The sequence below is a fragment of the Amphibalanus amphitrite genome, unplaced genomic scaffold (genome assembly GCF_019059575.1).
Source record: "Amphibalanus amphitrite isolate SeventyFive unplaced genomic scaffold, NRLGWU_Aamphi_draft 000037F_arrow, whole genome shotgun sequence".
Lineage (NCBI taxonomy): Eukaryota > Metazoa > Arthropoda > Thecostraca > Balanomorpha > Balanidae > Amphibalanus > Amphibalanus amphitrite.
This window is the reverse complement of record NW_024881533.1, coordinates 421406-447196: the sequence shown is the minus strand read 5'-3', so window position 1 is coordinate 447196 and position 25791 is coordinate 421406. Positions and strand designations below refer to the sequence as shown.

At 47.8% G+C, this 25791-nt stretch overlaps 1 protein-coding gene across 3 annotated transcripts; it reads right to left on the bottom strand.

Moving 5' to 3' along the window:
• Positions 1-1351: 1351 nt before the first annotated feature.
• On the bottom strand, positions 1352-23951 carry LOC122372588 (phenoloxidase-activating factor 2-like). Of its 3 annotated transcripts, XM_043349993.1 has the most exons (6): positions 23925-23945; positions 13048-13324; positions 5718-5851; positions 4912-5253; positions 1959-2550; positions 1352-1928 (listed from the first exon to the last, which is right to left on the bottom strand). In XM_043349993.1, coding segments are annotated over exons 1-6 (1353 nt in total). In that variant the 5' UTR covers positions 23931-23945; the 3' UTR covers positions 1352-1926. The 3 variants fall into 3 exon arrangements, with proteins under 3 accessions (XP_043205928.1, XP_043205918.1, XP_043205909.1); XM_043349983.1 differs by having other exon boundaries at positions 1352-2550; positions 23925-23951; XM_043349974.1 differs by having other exon boundaries at positions 1352-2550; positions 23898-23950.
• Positions 23952-25791: the final 1840 nt, after the last annotated feature.

The following is a 25791-nucleotide window of genomic DNA, read 5'->3' as shown; positions in this document are numbered from 1 at the left end:
CCAGATCTTTTGACACCAACCGCATTTTTGGGTCAGGTCAGGTCACTGACCTATGACGTCATAAGTGAACCTCTGCACGGTCTTCAGATGTCGCAACTTCGCAACGCCCTCACTGCCAGAGGAGATGTCCCAGGGAAATTAAACTTGCAGGATCTAGTATCCATTATGAGTCACACAACTTGTATATCTCGGATTTTTCCTAAAGGTCATATGAGGTCAGGTCATTTTCGTGACCTCACCATTATAAGTCAATGGGGAAAAATGAAAACTGCTATTCTGGCGCCGGGAACGATCTCCAACTATCTCAAGCACACAGAATCGTGATTTGATGCACTCTTTGCAAGGTTAGATGCGTCACTTTTGCAATATTGACCTTGCGTGACGTCATTTATGACGTCATCAAGGTCATATTAGTTTTTCGTCAATAACTCTTGATCAAATTGAGCTAGCGAGTCGCGGAAGCCACCAATGGACTCAGGAAGACCTGCCGAATCGAATGATATGCAACATGACCCCTTTCGACCAACTTTGTGACCTGGGGGTGCTGACCTGACCTTGACCTGAGGTCAACACCCCAAGGTGACCTGACCCGAACAAAAGGCATATCATTCGACGCGCCTGAGCAAGGCGAACACGATGCTGCCAAAATCGCGGCTCTGCGGCCGTTTTTTGCGAAGTTATTCACCAAAAACTAAACCGTACCCTGGGGCACTTGACCTGACCTCAGAGGTCACCGGTTGACCTAGGACCTTAAAATCGGATACCGATCTCTGCGTCTCGTAACGGCGCACACGCTCGTTTTTTTCCGCGACGCGCTAGCTCCACCAGGGGCGAAACGGCGAGGGGGGGTCATACCCGCCCCCCCCCCCTCGGCCGGCGCGTATGTAGAAAACCAATAGGTCCGGCGAGGGTTAAACAAATATTTTTTTGATTTTTTTTTGGGGTAATAATTCAAAAAGTTCATAATTCTGAGATGGCAATTTTGTAGCCCTGGTGATTCTACATCTGTTTTGTATTTAACGTTTTTTCTGTATCTTCAAAGCTATAGGCCTGACAGCTCTTCCCGCGAAACCTTTTTTGGGTCGAAAACGGCAGAACATGACGTCACTCTGACGTCATTTGCAGCCAACCTATCATAGCCTTTGGAAAAAATTTAGTCACAATGTGTAAAATTGATGCCCGGGAGGGTACTGAAAGTTTGGTGACGATCGGCGCAGCGGTTCTGGAGATATATCGAGAAGTCTGGAGGGGGGGGGGGGCAAAAAATAGCCTCCCCCCACCAGGGCGCGGGTTAAGCGAGGGAAGATTCATGGTTGATACTGTAGGTTTCGTCGTTATCAGACGCTTTTTGTTAAAACACGGTTGTGAATGTATTAGTCAAGTTACGAGTAGGTAAAAACTTCCCGTATCAGCAGTTTTGCGTGTTGTACTGCACTGACAATGATTCACATTGAAAAAGTCAACGGACTGGCCCTCGCACGGCCCATCTCGAGTTCCACCGCCCTATGGACACCTACTGACGATCATCATATGCCAATCGTGTCGCGAAGTTCACCTTATACAGCCGAGACATTTTATACAGCCTCATGAAGGAAAAACATCGTGGATGATAAGTGTGCCTATACAACTGATAAAGACACTTGGTTTGAAGTTGCATATGCCGTACGCATTGTTTATAAAATCGGTCACTGCGCCTGTAAGATCTAAGCGGGCTAGCTCAGACCGGGCCGGGGTACCGATGTCTGGCGACCGGTGCCGGGGTGCGACTGACCGCCGATTCCCCGGCACCGCTCCCGCTCAGCGGCCCAGGTAGCCGGTCCGTGCTCCCGCTCAGCAGCCCAGGTAGCCGGTCCGTGCTCCCGCTCGGCGGTCCGGGACTGCCGCCGCTCCCGCTCAGCGGCCCAGGTAGCCGGTCCGTGCTCCCGCTCGGCGGTCCGGGACTGCCGCCGCTCCCGCTCAGCGGCCCAGGTAGCCGGTCTGCTGCTGCACCCAGTCGACGTACGAGGCCACGTTGACGTACACGCCGGGCCGGTTGGCCTCTGCGCAGCCGATGCCCCAGGCCACCAGTCCGGCCACGGTCCAGCGGCCGTCGCCGCCCTGGCAGACGAGCGGCGCGCCGCCGTCGCCCTCGCACGAGTCCTTGCCCTCCTCGCCGCCGGCGCAGAGGAACGCCCGGCCGTTGAGCCGGAAGCCGGCGCCGAGCCGCGTCTGGCGCAGCTGCTGCTGGCACTGGTCGTGCGGCACCACCGGCACGTCCACCTCCTTCTGGATGAAGCTGTACTGGCCGCCCTGGCCGAACGCGTCCTTGCCGAAGCCGGCCACCCAGCAGCGCTGGTAGTCGAAGCTCTGGCCGCCGGCGGGCAGGCAGGCGGCGCCGATGTGCGGGTAGGCCGACACGGAGACCGGCCGCGAGAGCTGCAGCAGCGCCACGTCCTGCGCCAGGCTGCCAGAGTCGAACTGCGGGTGCACGATCAGACGCGACACGGTGCGCTCCTCGTGCGCGCACGGCTCGTGGTTCGGGTCGCTGGCGTCCCACTCACCGAACCGGATCTGCCGAGACGGGGCAGGCAGAGTAAGAGACGGGTAACGCTACAGTATGGAGCTGGGTGAGGCTACAGAATGGAGCTGGGTGAGGCTACAGAATAGAGCTGGGTAACGCTACAGAATGGATCGGCGTGCTACAGAATAGAGCTGGGTGACGCTACAGAATGGATCGGCGTGCTACAGAACAGTGGCGTAGACAGTAGGTAACTGATACGGGCGGAGAAAGCCAGTCACGCGCGGGTCACCCTGCGGAAAGTTACCGCGGCCGTATTAAACTGACACAATTTGATAGGCTTCTCAGGCAGCTGAAGCTCAGGGCTGCGTGTGCTGCAGCATTGGTCGCTAAAAACCCTACGTGGTGAAAAGGCCTAATGTGCTAGTCCGATCAAATGTACCGGTCCATGGTATCGGTTTACCAAAAAGACGATTCCTGCACATTTTGAAATATGCTTGACCTATCAATGATATCGTCAAAATATACAGGGTGATTTTTTTTACAGGGCAAAAAGTTTTTAAGCCTAGAGATACCAAAACATATAACAAACGCAAAAAAAGTATATCCATGTGAAAGGAAATTGTTTGTCATTTTGTTTTCAGGACCTTTTAAAGACTTCTTGGGACTCATTCTGTTGTGAAGTTCCGTGAAAATGGCGCACAACAAAATGTTTTCCCCAAAATCGCCAATTACTCCAGGCTTGCGTGCATTAAAACTGTGCTCACTTCGAGCACGTTCTGTAAGCCTAAACGGAGCTCAAACTCAAAGTTTGTGTGTGCAAATGAAATGTCAGAATGTGCTTATTACAAAGATATACAGGGTGTCCCATAAGTTCGTTCTCACCTTATATTTGCATGTAAAACAGAGTACATTGCGTTTTGATATGTTTATAACCCCTCAATGTGCTCCCCATTTCATAGGCAAACACATGAATACATGCTGCGACATGCCAACCGGCATGTTTGGCAGCATAACAGGCTTGAAGTTAGCCCAGACTGACTTGGCATGCGCCGTGAGCTCCTCAATGCTGAAACACCGGTTCGCTTCGACGAGCCTCGATTTCAATATTCCCAACACATTTTTATGAAATTTGGATCCGATGAGTTGGCTGGGATGTGATCTTACCACACACGCCTATCACAGTCTCCTGGCACTGCTTCTAAGCTTTGCTTGACCTGTGCACTGATGCACTGTCTTGCTTGAAGATGAGCCTACGACCTCCCGGATGCCATTTTCTCCTAAAAAGATGTGGTCATACTTGCGGTTCGAGTTAAGCTAGAAAGCTGAAACTCCTACTAGATCTTCTTGGAGAAGCATTCTGCGTCCCAAGACTGTTTCTGGAGTATCAATCGCATTGTGATCAGTGTCTGGACGCATATTACCCCACATTACCGTGACTCTGGCCTTTTGCATAGGAATAAAGCGGGATGACATAAAAGCCTTTTACGTCGCCCATATGGGACCGATTTGGGGTTTGCACCGGTGGTTTATCTCGAGCACGGACTAGGTAGTCCAGATGACCACATTGATGCCATCGGCCCTTCAGTTTTTTAGCCTCAGGCATAACGAAACACATGTTTGGCCATTTTAAGACGTTTTTGACTGTTTTGAGCCCTCCGGTAAGTAGAGCTTAAGTCACCTTGAGTTAGGTACCCCGAAATGATACTCTTAGACAGCTGGTAATGCATCCTGAAAAGCCTGTTTACCAACTTTCTAACGCTAAGACCTTTTTGACGGCCATTTTCGCGCCACACAGTTTTGGCCACATGGCTCACTCGTGAAAGCTGACAAAAAAGAGCGTAAACTTGCAGCGATTGACTCCCGACAAATCATCGGCGTCACTTGTTGACTGTGCGTCCAGTTAGCGACAGACATTGGCTACATACTGGATGGCCTCAATCACCCTCAACCGTCGTGAATGGCCCAGTGTGGACTAAATACCGAGACGTTCCCGTATCGGAGACCTCTATGTTGCGGCGTAAGCCGTCTCCACAGGAAGTGAACTCTCTGGCAAAAAATATTTTGTCTAGACGAATTAGTTACCGTGGAGCACATTCACAGTTGCCATGGCAACCCCAAAAGCTCAGTTACAAAATAAATTAAGCGTGGCTTTAAATAAGAGAGCCTCTAAAAGAAAAATTTAGGTGAGAAGGAACTTATGGGACACCCTGTACATTTGCTGTCAGTTGATGTGTTTTCTGGTACCGCCATTGCTCTTTACTTTTTGCCCTGTATAAAAAATAACCCTGTATATTATTCTCATAAAAGTTTATCAAAAGAGCACCTCGCCCGGCAAGCAGCTGGATGCGGAGCACGGTGTACAGAATTGCACGAGGTATGTACCGCGGCGGGATGTCTCGGCAGGCACTGACCTTGAGGCCCGAGTAGTTGTTGCTGTACTTGTTGACGTGGTGCGCCACGGTGAGCACCCACTGGTCGCTGATGAGCACCCCGGAGCTGATGAAGACGTCGCCCTCGCGTAGGATGGTGGCCACCCACGGGTAGGCGCCGAAGCTCGTCTCGGCCGGCTTCAGGGTGTAGCCGGGCACCGCGATCAGCTGTCGCTGTCCGCACTGGCTGTGTCCAGCGGCGGCCGGACAGCCGGACACCAGCTGTCCGGAGCCACCGGAGCCGGAGCCGCCGCCGCCGGAGCTGGGTGGACAGCAAAGCTCCTGGTACTCGCTGCTGCACTGCAGCTGACCGTTCACCACCGTCTGACAACAGAGAGTCAGTGAGTGAGTCAGTGAGTCAGTGAGTGAGTGAGTGAGTGAGTGAGTGAGTGGGTTGGGTGGGTGGGTAGTTGAGCGAGTCCGGCAGAACTGAGCAGGTGAACGAGTGAGCGAGTAAGCGAATAAGCGAGCGACTGAATGAGTAAGTGAGCGAGTGAGTGAGCGGGTAAATGAACAATGGTTCATGAGTGAGCGAGCAAATGAGTGCGTCGCTAACGTAACAAAGCGATAATCGATAAAAACATAACACAAGAACCTGTCCAAAGAAAAGTACCAAAAACGTGTCAAGAGAAATAGAGGGACAGCTAAGGAGAGGAAGAGAGAGAGAGAGAGAGAGAGAGAGAGAGAGAGAGAGAGAGAGAGAGAGAGAGAAAGAGAGAGAGAGAGAGAGAGGCAGCGAGTGAGGCAGAGGGGGCGAGTGGCACTCGGCGCGCGCCGTCGACTCTCACCGGCCTGGTGTTGACAATTCGGATATCGATCAGCCCGGCGCCGTCAAAGCCGCCGTTGTGAGGACATTCGCCGATCAAGGAACAGTAGCAGTCGCTACTCTTCGAAACACGACCGTTCGACTGCCCGTCGTATACTGAAACGAAAAAACAAACGTCAGATTCTCATTTGGAAATGGGTAAGTAGGTACACTTTTGACATTTATATTCCCAACGCCGGAATAAATCGCATGATTAAGAAATTTGATTGGTTGGGAAACGTCCACCAGCAGCTTTGTGTGAAATTTATATGGGTGCCAAAGTGGCACTAAATTTAGGTTTTCGGTGGAGAGGCCGGTTCAGCGACAGTGCGACACTTTAGGCTCACCGGGCGGCGGGCAGGCCGGCAGGGTAGCGCACCTTTTACTTGGACTAATCCACACAAGGACCACGAAATGACGTCTAGGTGGTAGTCAGCGCAACTTATCACACATGCATCATAAGGCGAAATGATTTAATATTCTAAACGCTAAATGTTTGCGTTCCGATGAACGTGTGAATGCTGAAATGTGCGATTTAAAGCGCAGTAAGGTAATGTTTTCAGCAGTTCGATCCGGGCGTGTCTGATCGCCGCGTCGTTATCCCGGCGCCTTCTGCTGTATGTCCGTCCGAATATCGGCTCGCCATTGTACCGGGTATGTGGATGATGTCCGCCCACGGTACGTTCTGAGCTCTGACTACTGGTGGCATTAGTGCCGAGAGCTAAACGAGACGCTACGTGCGTCAGACATGTCGCTCTAAATGATATTAATCCGTACCTATAGCGGCAGCGCAGACTATCCACGTCGTAGAAGAAAGTTCTATTAGCTTTTCTTTGAGCAAATAACAGATTTGGTCCTATTATGCTTTGTAGATTGCTAAAAATTATTTATTTTGTGTTGATATCTAGGATATAAAGAAAAATCCCTTCCAGGATGTTATATTACCTACCTATTGGGGCATTTCACGATAGATTGACCAAAGCCGTACACAGTCATATTTTATTTTTTTTGCTTAAAATTGGTCTAATGGGTTGTGATGGGCGGGGAAGCCAGCTGTGACAATGATTGTTTTCTTCGAGCAACGGTTTCCGAAATATAGCCTTGTGCAATTCCTGGAGGTCACGCTGCAACTCTATATTTGGCGGCCTATAACTCAGAAACTGTTGGTTTTCTATGATAAAAACTTTATATGGTTCAACTCGTAATCAAACAACGAACATTTTGGCTATCTCGGATTTTCAAATTTTGAAAATTTTGATCACGTGACCTTTTGACCGTTTTTTCGAAGTGACCTTGATACTTTCCCTCACTGCAAGTTGCAATTTTGTCTGATGACGATTAAAGCCTCATCAATCAATTTTCATTCATATGCGATAATAAAAAAGTGGCTTTCGGCCTGCGTTGACCTCAGGTTTATAGGATGTGTTATCTCATCCATGCCAATAGAGTTATAAGCCGCCAAAAATAGGGTTGCAGCGTGACCTCCAGGAATTGCCCAAGGCTATATCTCGGAAACCGTTGTTCGAAGAAAAAAATCCTTACCACAGTTGGTTTCCCCGCCCATCACAACCCCTGACCAGGATGTTATATTACCTACCTATTGGGGCAGGTAATATAAAATATTTCTCTTGGTAATATAAAATATGAAATATTTCTCTTGATGACATCCACGCAAGGCCAATGCAACGTAGATAAAAACAAAAAATAAAATAATATGTGGGTGTCAATTTTGTTTTTGTTTTCGGAGCCGATTTTTTTCTCCGGAGCAGGACCCGGAGCCGGAGCCGTCTGAAATTTCCACGGCTCCGCATCCCTGATTATAATGCGTAGGCTCAAATTTCTGCTATCACGAGCTGCTAGGATGCGATACTCACAAAACGTTGCCTCCAATTGACTTGGCATCTCCCTTTTGATTAAAAAAAACTACAATTTGTCACCTGCAAGGCATTCCACGATAGATCGTACCACTTTTTTCCAATTTGACATCCTCATCTCTCGGATTTTAACGATAATTGGTCTAAGGGGTAATCAGCGGCTCTGAATCCTCCTGTGACAATTTCAGGCTAATCCAATGAGAAGTTTTTGAGTTATAATGTATAACATGTTTTGGATCTTGCGTTGCAGCGCCAAGTTTGGCGGGCTGTAGCTCTAAGACGGATAATCCAAATGCCAAATGCTATACGGCATTGAACTTGCATTGAAACAAAGAATAATATGCATTTTTAAAATTTTGAAATATAAACTATTTTTGATATATAACACATTGAGTTTCCTTTCATTTGCATTTATATGCCTTTGGAACCAAATTTTTTTGAATTTTTATTTGCTTAAAAACATTTTTGGATCATTATTAGGTAGTATGCAGAAAATAAGGAAGGTGTTTTTTTTATCAATGTACTTTTTTTGCGTCACCGTATAATGGTCTCGAATTGTGATTTCGGGAAGAGAGCCTACAAATGGCGTGGTAAAGCTGCCTAGTGACATCACTGGTTACTGAAAGTCCAATTGAAGTCATTTTTGCCTCACGTTTGCATTGTTGACCTTGCGTGACGTCATTCGTACGTCACTAGGGTCATAAGAGCTTTTCGTCAATAACTCTCGATCAAATTGAGCTAGAGAGACGGGAAAGCTACCAATGGACTCGGGAAGACCTTGCGAATCGAATGATGTGCAATATGATCTCATTCACCCAGCTTCGTGGCCTGACCCGACTGTTAACCATCTCTGTGGCGGCGCTGTTTGTCCAGCGCCGCGCTGGTTGGCTTTGCCGCGGACTCGGGGCGGTCACGTGATGCCCGGGGGCTGGCTACCGGCTGGGCCGCCCGGTCGGGGAGCGGAACCAAATACACGGCAGTGTGCTGACCCGAGATCAGCGACTTAAGCTGACCTCACCAGAACAAACAGAATCAGAATCAGAATCAGAATGTATATTCACGAAGGTCCACTGCTCTCAGGGGCTTTTCACCATCGCACGTCAATAATACAAGCATACGGATACTTAGGGAGCATTTACACCGATACATTCAAAACAATGGGAAAATAAAATAAAATAAAATAAAACGTCACCACAACTCACTCGTCACGGCACGCAAACAGGTGTTGCTTGGTGGCTGTTTTGGTAGACATGCCAGGCTTCCTAGGCACAGAGTTATATAACTTCACGGCACTGAAGCACAGCCGACTGCGTCCTGCTTCTGTGCGAATACGCGGCACTGTGAGGAGATCAGCAGTGCGAGTACTATGGCTGTGCTGCTCACGAGCGGGAGAGTGGATAGTCGCGACTACTGGCCTCGGTATAGTCGACTACAGAATGATGTTCCACTTTTCACAGGCAATTATTTGCCTGGAGTGGTAGGCTGTGCCGCATCACACGGGCTGAGTTAACAAATTATAGCTTTGTCCCAATGCTCACAATCGACACGCTTAATTGCGTGATAATTACGGCACAACTTAGCGCTCCGGTCAACTGATAGCTTTTGAGGATTGGAACATCATTCTGTAGTCGACTATACATCATCGGTAAGCAGTCGGTGAATGGTGATGACTCGATGGTAAGTGATCAGTTCATCAGCATTTAGCCACCCGAGCGATCGCACAACATCTGATATGCTCTCATGCTTGCGGCGTCCACTGAGCACTCGTGCGGCAAAGTTAATCACCTTATGAATGCGGTGGACTTGCGCCTTGTTACATATGCCGTAAACTGACATGCAATAGCGCAGCACGGGGAAGACTAGAGCAGTGATAAGATGTTTCAAGGTCGCGATCGGTATGACATGTTTGACATGGTTTAGGCCGAGGAGCATTCCTATACATTTCGGAACGAGTTGATCGACATGAGGTTGGAAGTCAAGGCTACGGTCGAAAATCACACCGAGGTTACGAACATGGTTTGACGATCTGATTGTTGCCTGGTTGAACTGAACGTTCACACTAGAAATACCTCTCAGCATCTGCTTCGTTCCCATGACCATCAGTTCAGTCTTTGCTTCGTTCACTTTCATACGGTGTGCGCAGAACCAGTTAAACATCGATTGGAGAGCTGTCTCGAGCCGGTTTATAAGTAACGGGAGGTCATGCTTTTTGCCAGTTGTCCAAATCTGGGTATCCTGAACTATTTTTACATAATCGGGCACATGGAGACAGAGGTCGTTCGCGAAAATACACCAGAGTATGCAACTTAACGATCCGCCCTGATATATACCGCCCTGATATATACAGTATACCATTCGACGCGCCGGAGCTAGGCAAACACAAAGATGCTAAAATCGCGGCTCTGCGACCATTTGTTGCGAAGTTATCTACCAAAAACCGGACCCGTAATTTGGGTCACTTGGAATGACCTCAGGGGTCACCAATGACCCCGAGACCTTAAAATGTGGTGTCATTCGATGCATCTTGTAACGGCGCACATGCTCGTTTTTTCCGCAAGATTCCAGCTCCATTAGAGGCGAAACGGCGAGCTGACCCCCGGAAACCCATTTTGTATGCATTAAAATGAACTTATAGAAAGAACACCTTTCTAATTTTTTGCATGTCGACTTTAAATGACCTGAAATTTATTTTGAAGAAATAAAAATGGCAAAAATGTTGGTCCCAAGGGCCGTTATAGACAATTTAAAAAAAAAAATATTACGACTTTTTTCAATATGTGAAGCTTTTCTTTCCAATTTTAAAAAAGCTATATTAATCTTTGATTCATCGTTAGTTCAAAGCTGTTTACCGTTTGTTGCTTGCTTAGCTCGTTTTTGAGTTATAGCTCATCAAACTCACCCTCACAATCTGAAGTTTAGAAAATATTATGCAATGTAGCTCAAAAAGTTTTCATCTGAGAAGTCTGATATTTTGGCAGGTGTTTTTGGAGCCTATGATTACCCCTAGTAGCTACCAATTTTCATTCAAATCTGAGAGATGAGGGTGACGGGCCTGGTACGATTTATCGTGGAATGCCCCACCTTAATGACGTCACATGGTCGATTTCGACGTCACAGACGTGAACAGCAGCCAATAACAGAGTTTTAGGAAGAAAGACAAATTATGACAGCGCTGTGACCGGAACATATGTCCAAGTCTAGTGGGTCGAGATCGAATCGCGTTCGTAACTCATTGACCGCATACCTACCTCCGGTTTTACCCCATGGCGGATATCGCGCACCAACATGCTCAGTTGCGCGGACCTGCCTGCGAGCCGCGTTGATCGCAATGGATGTCTGGTGGTGCGAGTAATAACCACAAACCGCTCTGAGACTGAGCAACTACGACTGGATCGCCGTCGACATAAGGAGTTCCGCGCTACGTGGCCACTAGGTATTTGAATCATGCTTCGGCCGACATGCTTCAGCCACGCTCTCTTACACAATGAGACAGGAGAGGGCTAGTTACTTAGGTACTATTACATCTCGATTAATTGAATAAACGGATTGCTCATAGGCCACGGTAAGCAGAGCTTGATGCACGGCCGACCTCCACCGTCCAATCGGGAAATTCCGAGATTCTGGGAGGATGGCTAGTGCCCAAGTTCAGCATTGACAGAATCGTGCACCAATTAGCGACTGCGGCTGCCGCCACCTGCCGCTGACCATTTCCGTTGGGAGTCTCATTTTCGGTCGCCGGATACATCTCAGCTGCTTCCTCAACTGTTTCAATTCTGAATTCCTACCTCCCACTTTAATGTTCCCTCCGTGTTCCCTCCGTGTGCCCTCCGTGTTCGCTACGTGCCCATCCGTGTCCCCTTCGTGTTCTCTACATCTACCTGTCCATTTTCCCCCTCCCGCATACAGGGTGTCCCAGAATTGATGGCGGTCTTCGAAAAGTTCGTTGACCTTAAGTTGAATATTTTGCAGTGATGTATTTTTCAAAAAATCATGTGCAGTGGCATGCGTGCTTATTGTTGCACGTGCTGACCTACAAAACTCGTCGATATGTCCCTATTAAGCATTTCTAAAAATCAATGTCGCAAAGCCCTGAAGAGGTGTCCAGCATGCGCCGGGAGCACTCTTTGGCAGTGCGCTCCCGGGCCGTCGGCATGGTTGTCGGCGGCATGAAGCCAGGGCAAGTCGCTCAAGACCTGGAGATTCCAAAACGGTCGCTGCAACGCTGGCTTGCCCTTCACCGTGCTGGTAAAGGGCTTGAGAACCAGGAAGGACGTGGTCGCAAGTCCACCATCACACGCATCGCCAAAATCGTCATCGCGAAGTCCGCCTTCAAGCGGGGGCACTCAACCAGAAAACTGTCCAACAAGCTTTCACAGCGAGGTCATCCGGTATCAAAGTCCTCTGTACACCGTTATTTGAGGACCTGTCTTGGTCTCAAGCCACTCAAGCCGCAGCTGCAGCCTAAGCTGTCCCCGGAACAGAGGCGCCGACGTCTGGAGTTCGCCAAACAGCACTCCAGCTGGACCATTGACGACTGGAGACGGGTCATTTTCAGCGACGAGTCGCCCTACCAGCTACACCACCCACCCAGCCGTCAAAACGACCGAGTTTGAGCCCATGGCTCTTTTGACGTCGTCCCAACGGAAACTGTCAAGCATCCGACCAAGGTCATGGTGTGGGGCGAGATGAGCTTCCGGGGGCTGTCTGATCTGCACGTGGTCACCCGCGGCCAGACTGTCACCGCCAGCTACTACCAGGACAACATCCTCGAGACGGCCCTGAAGTCGGCGCTGAGCAGAACCCGTGAGAACGGCCCTCCGACAAAGGTCAAACTCCACCCTGACATGTCCATTGTCCAAGGTCATCTTCCAGCAAGACGGCGCCCCGGCTCACACCGCCGGCACGAGCCAGCAGTGGTGCGAGGAGCACCTCCCGGACTTCTGGAGGAAGGAGGTGTGGCCACCCAACAGCCCGGACCTGTCTCGTATCGAAAACCTCTGGGCCATCGTCCAGAACAAGATGGACGAGATACCAGCTGCGACCTCCAGGGAGGCCTGGTAGACAGCCTCAAGCTCGCCTGGAGGAAGATCCCGCGCGAGACGCTGGACAACCTGATCAGTGGCATGCTTGAGCGCACGCAGGCGTGTGTGAAGGAGAGGGGCGGATACATTGGTAAATAAACCGTGTCACCATGCCGACTGGTTTTTGCCGCAGGGGCGATGATTTAGACCGCCATCAATTTTGGGACACCCTGTTATGCCTTTTCTTCGATAATGTCCTTTCCACTCGCTATCGCACTTCGGAGCTCTAGAGCATGTAATGCCCTATTTAAGTCACTCATCATTACTAAACTAGAGATCGGCAGGTGTCACCTAATAACCGGGCCCGTAAATGCGCCCCCCCCCCCCCCCGCGTGCAGCCGTTGCCGGGACCACTGACCGCTGTCGGGCTGCTGCCGCAGCTGCTGGCTGGTCTGCGCCGGCTGCTGGTTCCCGTTGGCGATCCGCGACGGATAGTCGGAGCCCGGCACCGGGTCCAGGTTCCCCAGCTGGCCGCCCACCAGCCCGATCCGGGTGTCGGTGGTGGCGCCGCCCTGCGGTCGCTGCCGGAACCTCTGTCTGGTGGCCGTCCGCTGGGCGGCGTTACCAAATGTAATGCCCTGCGGAGACGCGCAGCAGGCGGCGAGCAGAGCCGCCAGCGCCAGTAGACTGAGCGACTGCCGGGCAGAGGGTGCATGGGGTCACAAACGGTGGACACGGCGCACGCCACACGTGACACGAGCAGCGTGCATATCAGGGCCTCCTCTAATGAATTTTCACTGGGGGAGGAGGGACAGAGGCTCAGGAACCAAACCTAGAGTACCCCAAATCCGGTTTTCTCATCGGATTTAAGCCACTTGTTCTTCCTCATTCTTCCTCATTTCTCTCTCTTTTTAACCCGCATCCTGGCAGGGGGTCGATGCGACCCCCCCCCCCTAAGGTTTTTCGATGATAGCGTAAAAACGGCGGCGCGCAGGCGCAGCCTATGGGGCAACCTTTCTACATATATGACCTGAAAATTTTTCAGGTCCGGGTGACCTTGGGTCAGGTCACCAGGTCAGATAACTGGTCCAAGGTCATGGTCAAATTTCAATTGCATTTATGCACCTGTCCAACTCACAGTTTTGGACTGATTTCCTTCAAACTTTCAGGATGTGCTAAGTTCCCCGAGTTGTATAACATATAGTTCGGTTTTTTATGTCACTGACCTGAGGTCAGTTAGAGGTCATTACATTGTAATGTTAAGACTATGGAAAAATATTCAATTCGGAAAATACTGGAGATATCCGCTTCGTTCTATCACTTTTGTACTTTGAAACCTCAGTAATTAACATTATGTCACTTGTTGCTTCTTTGTTTGGTGTATGTACTTATCCATGGGTCAGGTCAAATGAGGTCAACTAAGGCCAAATGACGTTTGTGCCAATAACTTGTCACCTAATAAAGATACAGCTTTTAAAACGGCATCATTCTGTTCCTCTTAAAGAGCCTAGTCGAATGATATGCAACAAGCATTTCGACCATTCTTTTCTTAAGACTGAAGTTGTACCTACTTGAGATGTGCTTAACTTTTTAAGTACACTTAAGCAAGCAACAAAGTATATCATTCGACGCTCCTTGACGTGCTGAGTTCACTGGTGCTTTTTTTGCTCTATCTATTAGATCAAAAGTTATAAGCGAAAACTTTTGACCTACCTATTTTAACAAAATTTTTACATTCATACCCCCCCCCCCAAAAAAAAAACAAGATAGGTCCCGCAGCGCCCGAAATCGACGAAAACTATGCAGTTTGTTTCTAGAATTAATAGAAAATAAGCATTTATTAGGAAAAAGTTGTTTTAAACCGGACAGCAGGGAACTTAAATCCGATAACTTTTGGAACACGGAGAAACTGTTTTGGGGTAAGCAGTTTGCACACCCGCAGCGTCGCCTTTCTGAATAAGTCTGCCAGTGAGTGAATGGCCCATGCTTGAAGTTTGTGGCGTAGTCCCTTCACATTGTCCTTCCTGTACCTACCAGACGGTTAAAAAAAAAACATTCGAATAAAATGTTATCCAGGCTCCAGCACAAAATTTTACGTTGAAACTGAATCCCTTTTTAGCATTAACCCACGCCCCGTAGGGCTACCGGCGGACCCTACCACCCGTAGGGGGGGGGGCCGTTTCGGCATCCCCCCCCCCTAAGATCTCGGAAATTTACCGGCCGATTTTCAAAATCCAAACGGCGTGTGATAGCCCCACCCGGGAACTACCTTGTGACCAAATTTCATTGACCTAGGTCAAACCGATGACGTCACAGGTCAGTTCAAAGGTCAGATTTTCACCGTTCACAGGCATTTCAAGAAATGTGTTGTGAAATCGAGTAAATTGGTAATTTATTGAAAACCATCGATGGTACATTGTTCGTCAAACACATACTTTGCTATCTGAGGTCACTGATACCAGGTCAGGTCACAGCGAGGTCAGGTCACCGGGGGTCACAATATGAAAGTGTCGTGTGATACATGTTTTATGGTCCATTTTACATGACAAATGCGATTATGTGGGTTAGGCAGCCTTTGGGGCCAGCCAGTGGCGGATCCAGGGGGGGCTGCGGGGGCTGGCAGCCCCCACCCAAGGAAAACTGGCGCCACTGCGCCGAAGGCGCAGTGGCGCCAATTTTCAATTCGCAACTCATCGGAGTGCCGCATACTAGGACTAGGATGCAAAAATCAGTCGAATAACGTCGTTTCAGTACGCTCCGCACCGATATTTCCAATCGTGTGGTGTCTCCGTCTAACATTTACCTCCCACTTGGTACATAATAACATACTCTTCTGAACTCGTGCTTATTCATGGCTGGATTTCGTGTCACAGGGCATGTAAAAAAATATCTGCTGCGGTTGGGATCTCTGTCACAAACTACCCAATACGTTTTCAGTCGCCGCTCGTCCACGTTTCTCTGGCTACCATCCACCGATGGATCATGGGAAAGAGTGGTTCCTAAAATCGTCATCGACGAGAGTCGAGAGATAGGCCTGGAAACTTCGGTGAAACTTGTTTTGTATCCAAACGTTGGTTGTTTACCTTTAAATAAAAAGGGAGGTAGGTAGAGATAATTTTAACAGACTCTGACTCCGAGCCGGTATCGGAGTCGAGGGATGCCAATGAACCGACTCCAACTCAGACTCCGATCAAAACTGCCGACTCCAACTGACGCAACCCTACGCAACTAACAAAAAAGATCCACGATGCGACTATGGCGCCCATCCGGGGCGTGGCGCCCAATTATGACCTGCAGCCCCTCCCCAGTGAAAATCCTGGATCCGCCACTGGGGCCAGCCTAGGTCACGTTTTGGTGAAGGTCAGGTCAAGGTCAGGTCAAATTAGGTCAAATTTCAAAGTTGATATTTTTGCATAAAATGGGTATCGATTCGATGCAGCTCGTCACGGGGAGTCCAATGGTGGTCTTTGTTTTGCTCTACGAGGTCTAGAATTGCCAAAAATTGAGTTTGAAAATTTGACGTCATCATTTTTGAACAGTTTTTTCGCTATAACTTGGTCAAAAAACGAGGTATCGATCTGAAATTTGGTATGTAGATAGAAGACGGTAGGTACTATCATATATCTTCCGGTTTTTTCGAAACTCAAAAAACTTTTTGGATTTTTGGGATGATATATCCAAAAAAAAAGCTTTTTTGATTTTTTGGGGTCAAAACTCAACAATTTCAAAAATCCGAGATAGCAGTTTTGTAGCCTGTTAATTCTGCACCTTCTATATCTTGATCATTTTTCTGTATCTTCAAAGCTGTAGGCCTGACAGGTCTTCTCGCGAAGGTCTTTTTTCGGTCGAAAATGACAGAACATGACGTCATTCTGACGTCATTTGTGGCCAACCTATCATAGCCTCTGGAAAAATTTTTGGTCACAATGTGTAAAATTGATGTCCGGAGGGGTCCTGAAAGTTTGGTGGCGATATCTCCAGCCGTTTACGAGATATCGACCGAAAAGTACAGGGGGGGCCGTTTCGGCCCCCCTACGGGGCGCGGGTTTACCCTATTAGTGGCAGGGGGGGTTGTTTTCATCCACCCCTCAGGTTTTTCGGGAATACCTCCGAAACCGCTGAAGCTACGATGCTGAAATTTTCTGACTTTTCCTAAAACTAAGTTGGGCACAGTCCCTGAAAATTTCAAGTTCATAACTTTACCAGGGGCGGCTCCAGAGCACTGGGAATTGGGGGGTCCTATTCGTGAAGCGAGTCATTTGGGCGAAGATCACGATGCTGATGTATTATAACTGTATGCACCAGTTTTACGAACAGTAAATGAAAGGTATCATGTGATCACATATACAAAGTTATTGTGCATCCTCTTTTGACACGTTTTTGCTATAATAGGCGGATCCAGGCGTCCAAAAAGCGGGGTTATGTTTTACCTCCCAACATAGGTGCCCTGACACCGCCTATGCATGACCAATACAATTGTAGTCGTTCTCTCATAAGAAAATTGTAACATTACAAGACCATTACCACCCTTTTTAGAAACGGTACCAACAAAAACCTTATTTACTATACTTTTTGTGTACCCCCAATCTCAATGATCTGTATCCGCCTATGATTTTTGAAAATGCATATTTTTAGGATCCATGTGAACTCCTGGTTCATTCTCTATCGATCGGCAAAAGTTGCGTTAAGATTGGTTCAGAAACCTGGCCGTGATACAGTCTAAAATGTATCTGCAATTTGCCCGTTTTTACCCCCCCCCCTCTACCCCCCTATTGACATTTTTTAATTTTTATTTTGTAGAAATGTAGATCACGTTGAGCGAAATCGAATGCCGTTTGAATTTTGAAAATTGGCCCGTTAGATCTCGAGATATCAAGGGGGGTCGTAAACAGCCCCCCTGCCACTAATAGGGGTAGCCAGGAGCCTGCCACTAATAGGGTTAAGGGTAGCTTGACTCGAGCCCGGTCATTTCAAATAGTAGGTTGCCACTTAGTGCCAGGGTTTCCCACCGGTTGGCGAAAGAGGTGTTGACCACCAGTGACAACTTCGTAACGTGGATGCACTGGCACCAGAGCTACTTCTCAATTGTTGATATAAATGGGTGATAGATTCGACATCAACTCCAAAAAGTGAACTAATATGTCATTTAAGGTCAATGACCTTGACCTGACCTTTCCATGTCGTTGGCACTCGCTATAACACATGGGACTCCGGACTACATTCATTTCGCAATTCGCATTTTGACCATAGGCGGCGGAACGGGGAGGGCACCGGGGCACCGTGCCCCCTTTGATTTGGGCATTTTAACATTAGCCCTATGGGCGTTGCATGGAAAGAATGGGACCAAAAGTCGGCAGTGCCCCCCCCCCCCTTAATTGAAGGTGTTCCGCCGCTACTGATTTTGGCACCTTTAGAAGACACAAAAAAGACTGGAATGACGTAGATAATGTGCGCTAACATTCAGCAAATCGCGATTCCGGCCTGACAAGGTCTCGAAGCAGACCACAGATCAATGGTAATTAGAGTCAGCGCCATTAAGTTTTGAAGAAATGTTTGTTATTGATTATTTCGAAAATATTAGATTAGGTATCTGATTGTCTCGAAAATGTTCTTGAAATACTAGATTATTTTTATTATCTGGAACATAGTAGGTAGTATTAACCCTCGCCCGACGAGGGGGGGTTGATGCAACCCCCCCCCCCTAAGGTTTTTCGCAAATAACGTAAAAACGGCGGCGCGTAGCGCCGCCAAATTTGGCATACCCTCTGGGGCAACCTTTTGGCACCTTTCCTGAAAATTTCAGGTCTCTGCCGTTTCAGGTCAGGTCACCAGGTCAGAAAAACCGGTACAAGGTCATGGTCAAATTTCAATTTTCTTTATGCACCTGTCCAACTCACAGTTTTTGACTGATTTCCTTGAAACTTTCAGGATGCCCTAAGTTCACCGAGTTGTATAACATATATTCCGGTTTTTTTTCATTTCACTGACCTGAGGTCAGTTAGAGGTCATTACGTCGTAATGTTAAGCCTATGGGAAAATATTCAATTCGGAAAATACTGGCGATATCCGCTTCGTTCTATCACTTTAGTGCTTTGAAACAACAGTACTTAACATTATGTCACTTGGTGCTTCTTTGTTTGGTGTACTTATCCATGGGTCAGGTCAAATGAGGTCAATTGAGGTCAAATGACGTTTGTGCCAATAACTTGTCACACAATAAAGATACAGCTTTCAAAATGGCATCATTCTGCTCCTCTTGAACAGCCGAGTCGAATGATATGCAACATTAAGCATTTCGACCATTCTTAAGACTTAAGATGTACTTACGATGTGCTTAACTTTTTAAGTACACTTAAGCAAGCAAACAAGTATATCATTCGACGCGCCTTGCCGTGCTGAGTTCAGTGGTGCTTTTCTTTTTGCTCTATCTTAATTAGATCAAAAGTTATAAGCGAAAAACATTTGGCCTGTTTTAGCAAAAATTTTACACTTATACCCCCCAAAACCCCCCTAAATATTGACCTAGAGCAACCAAATTTGCACAGGGGCGAGACCTTCCATAGACCCATCTACCCTGTAAATTTGGTGTTTTTAAGTGCCATAGAAGCCAATCGCCAGGGGGGGTTCGTACCAACCCCTCCCCCCTCGCCGTCCGTGTTATGGAAAAGGCCCTCGTCGGGCGAGGGTTTAAAGTTTTGACGGCATGGGCCACTTTTTACGCGAGTTATTTGCGACTGCGACGCGAGTGACGCGATTTCAGCTCCACTGGGGGAAGAGGCATTGGCGTCACTGCCCCCCCCCCCTCGCAGTTAACATGTTAGAAGAGGTCCTAGTGCACATGAATTACGAGGCAATGGTGATGACTTTCTTTACGGTTTTTTTTTTGCTGCCGTTCAGCTCTGGTGGGGCAGCGCCCCTGGCCACACTCAATGCTTTTGTTTGAATTTTGTAGGAAAAGTCGCGGCAAATAACACTTTGGCAGAGCTTACATCATCAGTTCCGTACCGTGTGATAAATTTGGTCCCGCACCACCACGCCCCACGGTCAGGTCACTAGGTAAAGTAAAGTAGGGAGGTAACCATGTTTAAAATGCACTTCTGTGATTCCCACACATAATTGTTTACAAGTTGAGGCCCTGTGCATTACATGAGGGCATCTGTTCCAACAACGAACAATTCATTCATCTCGGATCTTATATAGCATAGCCATGGAGTCAGCTCGTGACCTCAACGTGACTTTAGCAGGCAATTCGTGACTTCACCAAGCCATTGGGCCAACTTTGCCCAATAGGCACCTAAAAAGTGTATCCTGCTTTGAAAAAGGTGCCAAAACCACAAGTTATTTTCGGTATCGTGGCCATTCCACTCATATGTAATAGGTAGCGTGTAGCTGATATGACCGATGGGCGATGGTAACTCGAAAGGTCATGCAAATTCCAGTTGAAGCTAGGTCATGCAAAAGGTCACCAACAATTTTCAACCAAATATGTTGTTTTAAAGTCATTTTTCCAAGGAAATTACATATGAATAGCTACTTTTCGGATTATTCTCTGGGAAGTAAATATGTTACTCGAAAGTCCACTTCTTTTGACGGAGATAAGTTCAAACCAGAGAACATCTTATTGTGTTTAATGCAACAATACAGCTCGGCTGTTTTACAGCATGGCCTTTCCCGGACATGTAGTGACCTTTAACCAGCTTCAACTGGAATTCGCCTGCTTAGGTATAGACTTAACCCGCGCCCCGTAGGGCTATCGGCGGACCCTACCACCCGTAGGGGAGGGGCCGTTTCGGCCCCACCCCCCTAAGATCTCGGAAATTTACCGGCCGATTTTCAAAATTCGAACGGTGTTCGACAGCCCCACCGGGGAACTACCTTGTGACCAAATTTCATTGACCTAGGTCAAACCGATGACGTCACAGGTCAGGTCAAAGGTCGGATTTTCACCGTTCACAGGCATTTCAAGAAATGTGTTGTGAAATCGAGTAAATTGGTAATTTATTGAAAACCATCGATGGTACATTGTTCGTCAAACACATACTTTGCTATCTGAGGTCACTGATACCAGGTCAGGTCACAGCGAGGTCAGGTCACCGGGGGTCACAATATGAAAGTGTCGTGTGATACATGTTTTATGGTCCATTTTACATGAAAAATACGATTATGTGGGTTAGGCAGCCTTTGGGGCCAGCCTGGGTCACATTTTGGTGAAGGTCAGGGTCAGGTCAAATTAGGTCAAATTTCAAAGTTGATATTTTTGCGTAAAATGTGTATCGATTCGATGCAGCTCGTCACGGGGAGTCTAATGGTGGTCTTTGTTCTGCTCTACGAGGTCTAGAATTGCCAAAAATTGAGTTTGAAAATTTGACGTCATCATTTTTGAACAGTTTTTTCGCTATACCTTGGCCAAAAAACGAGGTATCGGTACGAAATTTGGTATGTAGATAGAAGACGGTAGGTACTATCATATATCTTCCGGTTTTTTCGAAACTCAAAAAACTTTTTTGATTTTTCGGCTAATATATCCAAAAAAATGCTTTTTTGATTTGTGGGGGTCAAAACTGAAAAATCACAAAAATCCGAGATGGCAGTTTTGTAGCCCTGTTAATTTTACACCTTTTATGTCTTGATCATTTTTCTGTATCTTCAAAGCTGTAGGCCTGACAGGTCTTCTCGCGAAGGCCTTTTTTCGGTCGAAAATGACAGAACATGACGTCATTCTGACGTCATTTGTGGCCGACCTATTATAGCCTCTGGAAAAATTTTTGGTCACAATGTGTAAAATTGATGCCCGGAGGGGTTGTGAAAGTTTGGTAGCGATATCTCCAGCCGTTTAGGAGATATCGACGGAAAAGAACAGGGAGGGGCCGTTTCGGCCCCCCCCCCCCTACGGGGCGCGGGTATTCGATGCTTCTCAACAAAGAAGCATGATGCTGGAAGCACTTTCTTAATTCTGTAAGTTCACTTTACCGGTGGCACGAAGGCTAAAATTTGTGTGAAATGGCGAGACGAGTGCCACTCCTCTGTATAGTCGACTACAGAATGATGTTCCACTTTTTACAGGCAATTATTTGCCTGGAGTGGTAGGCTGTGCCGCATCACACGGGCTGAGTTCACAAATTGCTTTGTCCCAATGCTCACAATCGACACGCTTAATTGCGTGATAAACGGCACAACTTAGCGCTCCGGTCAACTTCTAGCTTCTGAGGAGTGGAACATAATTCTGTAGTCGACTATACTTTGATTCCCCTGCAGCGCAGCCAAGAAGATCCGGCGGGAGACCAATGGTTGTTTTGGCCTTGACAAGACACCTCTCGAGACACCGCAGGTGTCTTCCCGTGCACGTTGGCAATGCTAAAGTTATTTGCATTTTGACGTTATTGCCACTACTGCAAGCTATCGCGCTGCAAGCTGCAACTCAGACGGTGGGCTAGGTGTGCACGTGCCCGTACGATGCGATATATTTAGCCAATCGATACTTTCCGGGGTAATTGAGACTGAAACTCCCTCAGGCCTTGTGTCGGAGTTTCCTTGTCTCTGTCCTGAAGGGTGGGGTACTTGCCACACACGTGAAATAAGCGGCTTACAACCGAACGTGCTCTTCCACCGCACCTGATACCCACTGGGTAATCCCCAGACAAAAACTGTGAAATGCTTATGGGAAATACCACGAAGGCGTATGCTTGTCGGCCGTCAGGTGTGAGTTGTGACTTGTGAGAGATCCAGCGATGCAAAAATGACACCCATAATTTGCTGTCGGCCCCGGAGCCCAATAACGAAGAAAGACTAAATGAATCAATGGATATCCTCTCCAGACCATTCGTAATCCACCCATTCATAATCTGTCTTCGAGTCAGGTGAGGACTGCAAAACAATTCTATTTTGCTATCGGGCTTAATAAGGACTGTTAAATCACTTAAAAACACAATATTAGCGCGCGGTACGAACGGGGCGCGTACTATGTAGCTATACATGCAAAATTACATATCTCGCGCGTACCGCGTTCGTTTCTTGTGCGGCAGTGCAGTCGCCGTCCGGTTGGTTCTTGTTCCCTCGATGCAGTCTCGGGACCTACTTCGGTGGATCACGGTCCGCACTCCTGACAATTGGCACACCGCACCCGGCGCGCTGTGACCCGGGCCCTGTTTCACAGCGCGCTGGAAGCAGTTACTAGCGCTTTCGGTTTCTATAGAAGTATCGACAACTCGACGAACAGGGACGCTCACAATGCGGTGTGCTGATGTTTCCCTGGAAACTAAAAGCATTGGTAGTCGCTACCAGGGCGCCTGTCCCGGCCGCTGGCTGAAGCGTGTCTTGAAGCAGGGTCCTTAACAGTATTTGGAAACAGCGGCTACAACAGTTACTTAACTGCTGCTGTAAGGAATAATTAAACCATGCTAATGCAGGCGCTTGTCCCTAGGCCCCTGAACTTTATATTATTTACAGATTTGACGCGGCCACGCATCTCAAATTTCAACAGCAGTCCGTAGCTATAATTATATCTGTTAATAAATATTATATATTGTGAATAGCAATAAGGTTCGAAGTATTTTCAGAAGGCTGGAGGCATCCACATCACCAAATATGTACGGGGACGGGGCCAACGACTCCAGAATTAAAGGCAAGTACTGTGCAGTGTGGATTGCGACACCATTCGGCATAATAACTACATCCGGGACGGAACAGTGACCAGAGCTCTCGGCGCTGCAGAGCTCAGGTAAGGCCATAGCATCAGAATTTTTTCTTTAAAAAAAAATGAAAAGATTGATCGGATATATGTCCACACTTCAAGCTGCAATCACTGCAGTCACTGAGGATACATTTCAGGATAATTTTACATATCACACATAAGTAACTTGATGTGTTATGCCACTTTGTACGGTGGCTTATACCTAGCCCTTAGGTACGAATCCCTGAATAATTTTGTACCTTTTTAGCTTGTGTCTGCGGCATTCCCGCCTATGCCTATATGCTAAGCTCCGGCATTTTTTCGAACGTACACCACAGCTTTTAGCAGGTCTTTGAAATTTTCCACCTTTCTTATTGTATGGTAAAGACTTAAAATTAAAATCAAATCAGGATATTATTAGTATTTTAACGGGAAACTAGAATATAACACAGGCTGCCAAAACCGTGGACATTAGCAAGCCAGGGTCAAACCTCAATAAGATCGTTTTCTCACGCATCGCAGCATGCAAGTGGCGCAGCACATCGGAAGAAACCACGGTGTCCCTCACAGTCACAGTCACTGTCACAGATATCACACACCCGATCACCTCCGACCGGCGGATTCACCTCCATCGTGTCGTCGGGCCGCGAGCTACTCTGGGCGGCCGCGGCCCCGCGCGGCCCTTTTTGTCGCGTCACGTGACCCGGCGCCCGGGGGCGGTCACGTGACCGGAATTCCCGCGGTGCCGCCGGTGAGGGTGACTGGCAGCTCTCGCGCCGTGCCGAGCCGTGCGCTGACGGGATGAGACACCACCGCGCCGACAGTACGCGAACTGCGCCGAGAGACGGGCCGAAACTGCTGAGACGTGTATCGCACCTCTGTAGACTCTAGAGAGCAGGCTTACCTATATTGGCGCTGTTTTATCAAAAATTTGCTTTCTCGATGCAACCTTTGATTCTTTGAGCCATAAACCACTATATATTTATATAGTGATCTATGTTTGAGCCCATTTATTTTGCTCCCAATTTTTGTAAGACGCATTATTCAACTCTTGCGTGACAGCGAGCCGTACGAGTACCTATAGCACGGCCTAAGTCTAACGACCATCTTTACAAGGTAATTGGTGACAGCCAAGCTTTACCTATCGTTGTTGTAGAAATAGAAATAATTGAGATCGGCTTTACTTTAATTCCGCTGGGCCTCGGTTAGAAAGATAGGTAGGTTAACTTCTTAGGAAGTTATTAGTTTTTTTTTCACTCATTCTGATTTCAGGGGAATTCAGCAAGAACTGAAGGGGAATAGTATATGATTATTTTCCTTTATTTAAAGTGACCATCCCACCTTAACCCTCGCCCGTAAACGGTGTTTTGCCACCTTCGCCCATGCAGGGGGGGGGGTTGGTGCGACCCCCCTGGCGTTTGAAAACGGAGCGTCGTAGAGCTTAGCGGAATTCACCAACGGATTGCTCTCAACGAGATCTCGCGATTGGTGGTATGTTTTTTGGTCCTAGGTCAACATTTGACCTACTTATGACCGGTCAAAGGTCAAATTTTCGGAAAAATCTAACTTTTTCAGATTTCCGCGCCGATTGCGGCAAAACGGTAAGAGATATCGACTTGAAACCTTCACTATCGTGATCCTTGATCAATTCTCTATCGTGTGGTGTGTATTTCGATGTCATAACTCTAAAAATGATGCGTTGGGAGCATCGGAATTCTGCAAGGTCATTTGTGCATTGGGTCACGTCAGGCGTGTGACGTCACTGACCTGACCCTGACCCAAAATGAACTACAAGAAACAACCGACGATGCCTGAAATGGATAGCAAATTCGAATTCAGGGCATCAAAATATCCCGAAAAGGCATAAAAGTGCAAGAAGTCATTACAGGTCAACCGAGGTCACTGACCTTACCTTGACCTTTAGTAACCTTCAAAATGTCAACGGACATTGTGCCAATGTCAAATCAGCCAGTTGTGATTCTAAAACAATCCATCAGTGTGTCAGGTCAGTCGGCATTTATACCAATGTGAAGCGATCTCCAATTTAGCGTAAATCTGGCCGGAGGTTGTTCCCTTTATGACGTCATAACTCCGTGACCTGACATGACCTTGACAAAAAAAAAAATACCAAAAGTTGCGCAAAGGATGCCCCAGAGGGTACTGAAAATTTGAGCAGGCTACCTGAAACGGTTCGGCGTGTAGCTAAGAAAAACCTCAGGGGGGGTTGCACCAGCCCCCCCCCCCCCTACATGGGCGAGGGTTAACATAAGTTTTGAGTTGAGATAGCCAAATTGGTGGCCATGGCCTGAAAATACCGGTTTGGGCACTCACAACATAAAAAAATGCTTTAATTCGGAGATATGGAATTTCAAACATGCAGTTTTCGGATTCTAAGGGGCTAATGCATTGGAATGCCCCCTTAGAATTTGTGACGTGAGCGGATATCTAACGATTTTTAAATCTTTTACTAAAACGTTTGGTTGCACGCGGTGG

Coding starts and splice junctions, on each gene's coding strand:
- LOC122372588 (XM_043349974.1), bottom strand. CDS start 23,930: ATGGAGGTGAATCCGCCGGTCGGAGGTGATCGG. Junction 5,254..5,717: donor GAATTGTCAACACCAGGCCG/GTGAGAGTCGAC, acceptor CTCTGTTGTCAG/ACGGTGGTGAACGGTCAGCT. Junction 2,551..4,911: donor ACAACTACTCGGGCCTCAAG/GTCAGTGCCTGC, acceptor CCGTCTCGGCAG/ATCCGGTTCGGTGAGTGGGA.